Source organism: Nicotiana attenuata, unplaced genomic scaffold (assembly GCF_001879085.1).
Source record: "Nicotiana attenuata strain UT unplaced genomic scaffold, NIATTr2, whole genome shotgun sequence".
NCBI lineage: Eukaryota > Viridiplantae > Streptophyta > Magnoliopsida > Solanales > Solanaceae > Nicotiana > Nicotiana attenuata.
This window is the reverse complement of record NW_017671116.1, coordinates 300,515-311,115: the sequence shown is the minus strand read 5'-3', so window position 1 is coordinate 311,115 and position 10,601 is coordinate 300,515. Positions and strand designations below refer to the sequence as shown.

Genomic DNA, 10,601 nt, shown 5'->3' with positions numbered 1-10,601 from the left:
ATGGGCTTAGGTCTCTGTCCGATTTTGCTGCCAATGTAAAACTATTGTTACGTAATTAAGGACTTGAATTCCTTCTTTATCAGTAGCTTACCAAGAAAATGAGGCCTAATGTAAACTAATCTATTGCATCAACTTTGATGATAGTACAAACTGTGCACTATTTGTAGGTATACGAAGTTCACTATAGACAACTAAGGTAATGAGATTCATCTCTCTGATCAGATAATGGTTTGAAAAGATGGAAATGTTATTAATGAAAGCAAAGCACAGAACTGCAGAAGTAAATGTTTAAACACACTGGAGAGTGGAGACTTGCAAATGCTCCAAGAGTCACAGTGAAGTACATAACCAAAACCGATTTAGAGATTTTATCAAGTTGGTGGTGTTTTCATTCAAGAAAACACAAACTTCAACCAATTTATTAAATTTATCATGTCCCCTCCTAGCGTACATTATACTAGAAGAGAACCTTCCATGACAGTAACAGCTTTCCCTCTCAGAAACACCCTTTGATTCTCCTCGTCAAGATGCACTTTTACGACGCCACCTCTAGGTGAGGCCTGAACCACAAAACATGAATAAGAATTTCAGCCTGTGCATTTGGTTCCTGATAAGGGGGATAAGGGAAGTTGGAGGAAGAGAGGAAGTACCGCTAAAGCAACAAAGTCACATTTGCCAAGCTTTTTACGCCAATAAGGGGCCAAGGCACAATGAGCACTTCCACAAACAGGATCCTGAAAAGTTTTGTTAAAAAAATAACAAAAATATGTACAACAAGAGAACAGGTGAGGCATCTGAGAAGCATCAGCTATACAAACATATAGATTTTACATATGCAGTTGTCGTTATGTGAAGATATGATGAATAATATCTAAATAACTGGCTTCAATTCTCTAGGATGTGCAAATTCAGTACCACCTTTTTCAGTGACTATGATCCGCTTGAACACAATAGTATATATGCTCACAGTGAATTCAAGTACTAGCAATTACCTCATTGACTCCTAACTTTGGGAAGAAGAAGCGACTACAAAAATCAAAGCCAGAACCTTGTGGAGCAGGTCCAGTTATTAATATACCTCTGCCAGGGCAATTCTTTATTTGATCAAGCTGAGGTTGGCATTCCACCACTGCCTCCCCTGATGGGAGTAGAATCTGCAAAAGCACCATGAATTATCTTCATTTCCCTAGGAAGGGCTAATTTATACTAACTTTATCTAGCATATTCATCCTGAGTTTGAAAGAAATGTCATTTTTTTCCAAAGAATGAAACAAAAATTCTTTCTTGATTGTCCTTCATGTTTGTACCTTTGTAAGAGAGACTTTCATGAGTTGCTTTTACATGAATTTTTATCTAATGCACTTGTGTAAATACAAAAGGAAATACCAGATGAAATACGTACAAAAAGATCACTCTTAGATGTCTCAAGCATCTCAACCACAGATGCACCATTCAAGCTTTTCGAAATTGCAGGAACATCAGCAAAATTGGTCTCGGCTACTTTTACAACAGGAAAGTCCAATTCAATTGAGTAACCTCCTGGCCAGTCGTCCTGAGAATATGGAGCTTTGGCTTCTGGAACTCTTTTGGCAGTTAAAATTCCTGACTTTGTTGAAAACTCAATCGTATCAGTTTTAACCAAGCCAGCGGCAAATAGAAAGTGTGCAGCTGCTAGCGTTGCGTGTCCACATAGATCTACCTGCAAAGCACAAATGAAATTCCTTGCTAAAAAGTGAAACTTATGAAACACTTTCAAACTTATGGATTTCCATTTTTCCAATAACAAATTGAGTAACAGTTGTTCTGAAATTGAAAGAGGAGGTAGCTAGATAGGCTGACCTCAGTAACTGGACTGAACCAACGAAGGCTAAATCTGGGGTTAGCTTCATTAGATAGGGTAAGTGGAGTGAGATAACAAGTTACAGATATATTAAACTCAGTAGCAACAGACTGTAACCATTTGTCATCTTTGTCTTCTTCTAATAAGCAAACTGCTGCTGGGTTCCCTTTAAATGCTGCGTCAGTGAAGGCATCCGCCTGAGTTAAACAACCATTTGAAACAATGAAAATACCATTCAAGAAACATAAATGAGTGAGACAGATCTTACTTACCACACAGTACTTCACGGGTTTCATGGCCATTGTAACAAAATTAGTCTAAGGAAGAAATTGGTGGTCTGGTATAAGCACGAGATATTGAGGATTTTATACTAATTAATAAAGCAGTCGCAGGGTCAAAAGGGAGTAGTTAATAAAGGAGTCACTTAGTCAATGGATGGCTCTTGGCGATCAAGATAACAAATATCAAACTCCATTTGCCAACCTTTCTTTTTTATTCTTTGTTCATTGACTATACAGAGTGAACCTTAGCTGGCAACTGCGACCATCATTAATTAACTTGGATTATTTTATCTCATCATTTTGGCACTACTTTTCAAGTTTTATTTTTAGTCATCGGTAGTTGTTGTAACGGATTCCTACTCACTTTTATTTATTTAACTATATATATAATAGGCAGAGGTTCCTTGGACGACCAAGGGTATTTTGGTAATTTCAGATATGGATATTTCTAGAACCTGGATTCATTATTATGTTAATACAAGACCCATTGAAAGTGGACCACATGTGTCCTTTTGTTCCCCACGTGATCAACTTTTACTTTACCAGTTATTGCCTTTCTTTTACACTTTCCATTCACTAATTTCTCTCTCTCATTCATCTACTTCTCTTCTATCTTCTATCAGTGCATTTCTTTCATGGTTTATTTCATTTCGTGGGTCTCTATCTCAGTTTTAAGGTTCTCCATTTTGTCTAATTTGTGATTCTCTAAGCTTTCAATTTGTGGGTAAATTTTTGCTAGATTCTTTTCCTTTCCGTTTAATTTTCTTCTGGTTGCCTTTTTGTTTTTTGTTTTTTTACTTTTGCTACTCTTTTTTGGATTTCATTTGTAACTTTTCAAATTTCTCACTAGAAAAAGGCAGAGAGATGGATATTATTTCTCTTTCCTATATTTTTCCAACCATGCATGTGTCAATTTAAGGCGACAGAGAGCAATTTTATCGCTTTTTCTTTAGTATTGGGATTGTTAATAATAACAATTAAAGTGATTTCCTATGTTTTTTTTTTCTTTTTTTCTTGATTTCTTTATGCTTTGTGCATTTTATGTCTTGCATGTGTGAGTTCTTTCAGCTGAATGTCGGAAGTTAATTTATATTGATTAGCACCTGCAAATTTCATATATTTGTCTCCTGTTTCAGAATAAAATTTAGGACATCTAGAGCTTATGGCTATTTCTGTTGATTACCTACATGCATGGCAACTGAAATTCTTTTTCTGCTGAAAATTTTATTATCTTTACTGTTTCTCATAAAATTTATGCTACACTGAAAAGTTTTTCGCTATTTTGGTTTTTTAGATAAATTTCTGTGGGTTGATTGTTACGGCCCGACACGTCGTCTCATGGGTTACCGCTCCGTTTCCCCCATTATCAGCTTCTTTATGCTTCATTATCCGTATCTTATGTGATCGAGTTGGTTTGAAGAGACTTTGGTAGGAAATGAGACACTTAGTCTCTTTAAGGAAGGTTTGGTTTGGAAAAGTCAACCGGATGTTGACTTGTGAGTTAGAGGGCTCGGATGTGATTTGCGGTGATTTGGTTAGCTTCGGGAGATGATTTGTGACTTAGGAGTGTGATCGAAAGTGGTTTTGGAGGTCCGGTGTAGAAATTAGCTTATTTTGGCGAAATTAGTATTTTGGCGATTTCCGGTTGGTAGGTGAGATTTTGATCCGAGGGTCGGAATGGAATTCCGAGAGTTGCAGTAGTTTCGTTAGGTGATTTGGGATGTGTGTGTAAAATTTCAGGTCATTCGGAGATGTTTTGGTTGGGTTTTTGATCGAATGCGTGTTTCGAAAGTTTTTGAAAAACTTAGGCTTGAATTCGATGAGAATTGATACTTTTAGTGTTATTTGAGGTGTTTTGATGATTGGAACAAGTTTGGATGATGTGTTTAGGATGTGTTGGTACTTTTGGTTGAGGTCCCGGGGGCCTCGGGGTGATTTCGGATGGCTAAACGGGAAGTTTGAGTCTTGGAGAGATTGCAGAAATGCAGCAGATGTTGCAGGTTCGATTTGGCCTTCGCGATCGCGAGCATGGGGCCGCGATCGCATAGAAGGATTTGAGCAGGCCGGAGTTTTACTCTACTCGTTCGCAATAGATGGTCCGCGATCGCGGAAGGGAAGTTATTGGTTCTTCGCGTTCGCATTGAGGAGTCCGCATTTGCGTAAGAGGATCTGGGGGCCCAGCTTATTTGTTCATCGCGTTCGCACTAGGAAGGTCGCGTTCGCATAGTTCCGGGAAGTCATTCTTCGCGTTCGCATGAAGTGGGACGCGTTCGCATAGGCCAATTTGGAGGCCTTGGAATATTGCTCTTCGCGATCGCGATCCTGGGGCCGCGATCGCATAGAAGAAATCTGAGCTGGGCAGAATAGTTTTAAAAACATTTCCTCCGCGAGTGTAAGTTATTTTCCACCATTGTTGAGTATTTTGAGAGCTCTTGGATGGGAATTGAAGAGAGTTTCGAAGAGGATTGATTGGAGGTAAGTTATATGAACTAGAAACATGATTTAATTGTAGAATTAACCTAGAAATTTATGAAAACTTAGCAAAAAGGGAAGAACTAGGGCTTGGAAATTGGAGATTTTAGATTGGGTTTTGATGGGTCATTTGAGCTCGGATTTGAGAGTTCATGATATGTATAGACTCGTGGCGAGATAAGGAACCCGTTGATGTGAAAATTTCTGAGTTTCGAGAAGTGGGCCCGGGGCTCGGGTTTTGCAATTTCGGGATTTTTGGATGTTTTCAGATTATTTTCGATTGGGTTTTGTTCCCTTAGCCTATTGTGACGTATTCGTTGTGGTTTTGGTCTGATTCGACGCGCGAGGAGGCCGATTTGAGAGGCAAGGGCATAGCGAGCTAGAGTTTTGGCCGGCTTGAGGTGAGTAATGATTGTAAATGATGTCCTGAGGGTTTGAAACCCCGGATTGCACAACGTAGTGCTATATTGAGGTGAGACACGCGCTTAATGACGAGCGCGGGGTCATTTACTATTGGGGATTGTGACTTGGTCCGTCCCGATTGATATTTTTACCGCGTATTTGACTGAGACTTGTTGGTTATCATCATGATTTGGGCTTATCGCCATATTTGGGCTTCATGCCGACTATTTGAATCCTTCTTGGACTTTTATCACTATTTCCTCACTATTTTGACATAATTACTTGAACTCAGCCCAATTGATTACTACTGTTTTTTACAAACTCAGCCACTTTTACTTGAATTTTGAGACTGAAATGATATTTCCAATGTTGTTTGGGCTGAGCACTACTGTTTTACTGATGCCCGAGGGGCTTGTGATGATTTCTGGACTGAGTGAGGCCGAGGGCCATATGTGAGGATATACTGAGTGATATGAGATACTTTATATGCCACGAGGTCGCTTGAGTGATGGGAGGCTGAGTGCCGAGTGATGATGCCACGAGGTGGCTTGATATAGCGCTTGGTTCGTAAGGGGCCCCTCCGGAGTCTGCACACCCATAGTGAGCGCGGGTACCCATATGATCTGAGAGTGAGCCCGAGGGGCTGATACTATGCTGAGTGACTGATACTGAGCCCGAGGGGCTGATACTGTTCTGAGCGATTGATACCGAGCCTGAGGGGCAGATTACTACTTACTATTTACCTGTTGTTTTACCTGATTCACTTGTTTTAAAAGGAGATTTTATTTGATTCTTCACGGGTTTACTGCTTTAAGTGATTTACTACCTGATATAGAATTACTTTGTGCCTTTATGTGTTTTCATGCCTTCAGTCATTATTTATAATTATTACTCACTGGGTCGGAGTACTCACATTACTCCCTGCACCGTGTGTGCAGATTCAGGCATAGTAGAGTCCGCTCCTGAGCGCTGATCCTTCTAGACCAGGTAGTGATTTAGAGTTACGAGGTAGCTGTTGACGACCGCAGCCCCGTGTCTCCCCTATCCTCTATCATTTATGTTTTTCTTCAGACTATTGTATCAGACTTCATACTTTGTAGATTTACAGCAGACTCTGTAGTGGCTCATGACTTGTGACACCCCGGTTTGGGCTGTGTCGGGATGGTTTCCGTTTGTTATTATCGTTGTTTCCGCAATTATGGCTATCTTAATCGTGTTTTAGATTTGCTTATATTAATTAATTGTTAAAAGAGGTGTTTCATTTGTTTGGCTGGCCTTGTCTTCACGAGAGGCGCCATCACGACCGGGTTCGAGAACTAGGTCGTGACAAGTTGGTATCAGAGCTTAGGTTACATAGGTCTCACGAGTCATGAGCAGGTTTAGTAGAGTCTCGCGGATCGGTACGGAGACGTCTGTATTTATCCTCGAGAGGCTGTAGAACCTTTAGGAAAAACTTCATATTCTTGAAATTCTTGTCGTGCGACTTTGTTGATCCGAGAACTAAACTTCTGTATTCTATTCTCTCATAGATGGCGAGGACTCGCGCTACCGGACGAGGTGGACGACCACCAGTGCCACCCACTGAGGCCACCAGAGGCCGTGGGCGCGGTCGTGGTCGTGGCAGAGGCAGAGCGGCGAGGGCAGCACCTGTTGATCCACCAGCTGCCCCAGCTCCGGATCAGGCTCCAGCAGCACCAGTTCCGGCACCAGCTGTGCCCATCATGATTCCGGGCCTTCAGGAGGCCCTAGCTCAGATCTTATCGATTTTCACTGTCCTGGCTCAGGCAGTTTCTGCCACTACCGCAGCAGCTACTTCATAGGTCGGGGGAGGCAATCAGACCCCCGCTGCTCGCACACCTGAGCAGGTAGTGCAGGGATTGCAGACGCCGGGAGCACCTCCAGCTCAGCCGGTTGCACCAGTTCAGGAGTTCGTAGTTCCAGCTATGCCAGACGATGAGCAGCGTCGTCTCGAGAGGTTTGGTAGGCTCCAGCGTCTATCATTCAGTGGTGCCGAGGGCGAGGATGCCCAGGGTTTTCTTGACAAGTGTCAGCGTATGCTCCGTACAGCANCCCATAGTGAGCGCGGGTACCCATATGATCTGAGAGTGAGCCCGAGGGGATGATACTATGCTGAGTGACTGATACTGAACCCGAGGGGCTGATACTGTTCTGAGCGATTGATACCGAGCTCGAGGGGCAGATTACTACTTACTATTTACCTGTTGTTTTACCTGATTCACTTGTTTTAAAAGGAGATTTTATTTGATTCTTCACGGTTTTACTGCTTTAAGTGATTTACTGCCTGATATAGAATTGCTTTGTGCCTTTATGTGTTTTCATGCTTTCAGTCATTATTTATAATTATTACTCACTGGGTCGGAGTACTTACATTACTCCTTGCACCGTGTGTGCAGATTCAGGCATAGTAGAGTCCGCTCCTGAGCGCTGATCCTTCCAGACCAGGCAGTGATTTGGAGTTACGAGGTAGCTGTTGACTACCGCAGCCCTGTGTCTCCCCTATCCCCTATCCTCTATCATTTATGTTTTTCTTCAGACTATTGTATCAGACTTCATACTTTGTAGTAGCAGACTCTGTAGTAGCTCATGACTTGTGATACCCCGGTTTGGGCTGTGTCGGGATGGTTTCCCTTTGTTATCATCGTTGTTTCCGCAATTATGGCTATCTTAATCGTGTTTTAGATTTGCTTATGTTAATTAATTGTTAAAAGAGGTGTTTCGTTTGTTTGGCTGGCCTTGTCTTCACGAGAGGCGTCATCACGACCGCGTTCGGAAACTGGGTCGTGACATTGATCCATAGGAAAGTATAGGTCAAGAGTTAGGCATTTTCTGTGTAAGATCTTAGGTTTCTCTTAGTTCTTGATAGCAATTGGACAATTGCTTTGCATGTTCTTAAATTAGACTAACAGAAACATAAAAGGAAATGGGTTTTCGATCCGAAAACAACACTGGCTGTTTTCACCTTCAGTTGTATACCCGCATGATATTTACCTCAAGTAATACTAATATATCATATTTCCCTGCAAATTATCGCATATGTTTCCTCGATTCAGCTAGAATATAATGGTTATTCAATTTTGTTTTTCAGGCTCTTGAGAGTGAACTTTGATCTAGGGGGAAAGTGAAAACAGTATTGCTACACCAGGTAATTTTCGCAACTTCTGATCTATAACGTTATCTGTTTAGCTACAATACAACTTGCTTCTACCTTGCGTTTTGTGTTATAATATGTAGATATGTGTACCTATGGGAATAGATTAAATGTTACCTTATAAAGTTTCGACTTTAACAAAAGGCCTATATGAAATGTGCGCAAGTCAGATGTCTTCTAACAAAAGAAAGATGGATAAAGACCTAATTGATCACACGACAGGCCATCCATATCTTCGTGCCGAAAATAATGAAAGAAACCTTAGGCGACGTATTGCGTACAGAGAAATGCCACCTGAAAAAAAGGCAGCACTTCTAGAGCGACGTCGGACTGGATATGCTGCGAGAAAACGCCGTCTTTCTGAAATTTCTTCCGCCAAACCTTCTGATCAAAGTCATTCTTCTTCCGAATCTCAACGGATGATTCCAGGACAAGCTGCTACCTTCATCCGAGACATACCTTCTTCTTCCCGAAATGGTTGGTTGAATTGAACTGTAATATTCGATTAACTTCCGGCATTTTAGGCTATCCTCAGATAGTTAACATATTTTGAGGTGATGCCTGTATATTACACGCCGGCATCAGGAACATATAATGAAAATTTAACTACTTATGATGTTGCAGGATGCACCTCAACACAGGTAGGGTGCTGGAATATCAACCAGCTACCCAGTTGTCCTTCCGTTCTAAAAGGGGTTCCAAATTGTAAATTCTGCGGAGCTAGAAGATTTCAATATGAAACTCCTAGCTTCTGTTGTAGTAATGGTTCAGTAAAATTAATTTCACAATGCCTACCTTCTGAATTAAAAAGCCTTTACTTTGGCGTGAACGATGAATCGAATCATTTTCGTACTTATATTAGAACATACAACAACATGTTCGCATTTACTTCCCTTGGAGTAAAGTACGATAAGGAATTAGCAAAAAGAACTCAAGGTGTCTATATATTTAGAGTTCAAGGACAAATATACCATTTTATAAATGACCTCACCCCAAGAGATAACAGCCAAAAATTTGCAGCTTTATTTTTATGACAATGATGAGGATATAGTTAACAATATGGCTTTTTCCGAAAAACTTGATAGGTCGGTTATTGAAAAATTGATGAACATTCTAAAAATTAATCCATACTCCATCTTTATGAAATCTTTGACGGACATTCCAGATTTATCTAACTTTTACATCGCACTTAAGTGTGATTCTACCTTGGACCAACGAACATATAATTTACCTAGCGTATCAGAAGTCGCAGCTATATGGGTTGACGAAGAATTGGAATGTTCTTTATCTCACCCCATATTCGTATCTACACCCATAGTAACAGTAACCAACTGGTTCACTATTACTATGGCTGCTACGAACCATTAAATATCCTTTGTTGTTTCCCTACGGTGAAAACGGATGGCATTTCGGCATCCAAAAGGTTCAACAAAAAACTAGCTCTCCTACGCCTCGTGCTTCCTGCAAATATGAGAAACTTCCAAGTGTAACTAATATGTGTTCAATTGATGGACTACTTAACATAGAACAAGAAATCTTGAAAAAAGAAAGGAAGAAAAAAAATAATGTTTTCTGCCGAGAATATTACTGCTACAAACTTCAAATTAGAGATGATGAAGAAAATGAAACTTTACATTCTGGAAGATTATTCCAACAATATTCTGTAGATGAATATATAAAACTCGAAACACAGAGATTAGACTTTTTCGTATTCAATCAAGAATTATCTTACTGATCTTCTAAGACTAGGCGAAAGAGAAGCTTCAAATATTGGTAGAAAAACATTCCTTCCTGTTAGCTTTACTGGAGGTCCAAGAGATATGCGGCGTCGATATATGGATGCCATTGCGTTAGTACAACACTTTGGAAAACCTGATATCTTTCTAACGATGACATGTAATCCTTCATGGCCAGAGATAGAAGATTTCTTACTACCAACTGATGAAGTACAAAACAGACCAAATTTAGTGAGTCGCGTATTTAAAGCAAAGATAGAAGAGCTTAAGTCAGATATAGTTAAAAAGAGTATATTTGGAAAAGTCGCTGCTTTTATGTACACCATAGAATTCCAAAAACGAGGTCTTCTTCACGCTCATTTCCTCATTATACTTGCTGACGAGTATAAATTATTGACACATGAGGCTTATGATAAAGTTGTTTGTGCCGAACTACCAGATGGTAATACAAATAGTTATTTACATTCTTTGGTTGTTAAGCATATGATGCATGGTCCTTGTGAAAGTTTAAATCCTACAAGTCCATGCATGAAAAAAATGAGACAATGTAAATTTAAATATCCTAGAGATTATGCCAACGAAACATCTAAAGGTCAGAATTCATATCCAATTTACAGAAAGCGAGATACTGAAAAATTTGTCAAAGTTAGAAACCAATATCTTGATAATTCATGGGTTGTTCCTTACAATCCATATCTACT

The 10,601-nt window shown here is 40.2% G+C and overlaps 1 protein-coding gene across 1 annotated transcript; it reads right to left on the bottom strand.

Moving 5' to 3' along the window:
• Positions 1 to 226: 226 nt before the first annotated feature.
• On the bottom strand, positions 227 to 2,277 carry LOC109206016 (uncharacterized isomerase BH0283). Its single transcript, XM_019368781.1, has 6 exons — positions 2,113 to 2,277; positions 1,840 to 2,037; positions 1,403 to 1,699; positions 993 to 1,154; positions 651 to 734; positions 227 to 560 (listed from the first exon to the last, which is right to left on the bottom strand). Exons 1-6 carry the CDS (start codon positions 2,140 to 2,142, stop codon positions 453 to 455), a joined length of 879 nt encoding a protein of 292 aa, XP_019224326.1. The 5' UTR covers positions 2,143 to 2,277; the 3' UTR covers positions 227 to 452.
• Positions 2,278 to 10,601: the final 8,324 nt, after the last annotated feature.

What these genes read in the sequence shown, in the direction of transcription:
- LOC109206016 (XM_019368781.1), bottom strand. Translation starts at nt 2,142, where the DNA reads ATGGCCATGAAACCCGTGAAGTACTGTGTG. An exon ending in CATCTAAGAGTGATCTTTTT is followed by an intron (nt 1,155 to 1,402) that starts GTACGTATTTCA and finishes GTGCTTTTGCAG; the next exon opens with ATTCTACTCCCATCAGGGGA. An exon ending in GTGACTTTGTTGCTTTAGCG is followed by an intron (nt 561 to 650) that starts GTACTTCCTCTC and finishes TTTGTGGTTCAG; the next exon opens with GCCTCACCTAGAGGTGGCGT.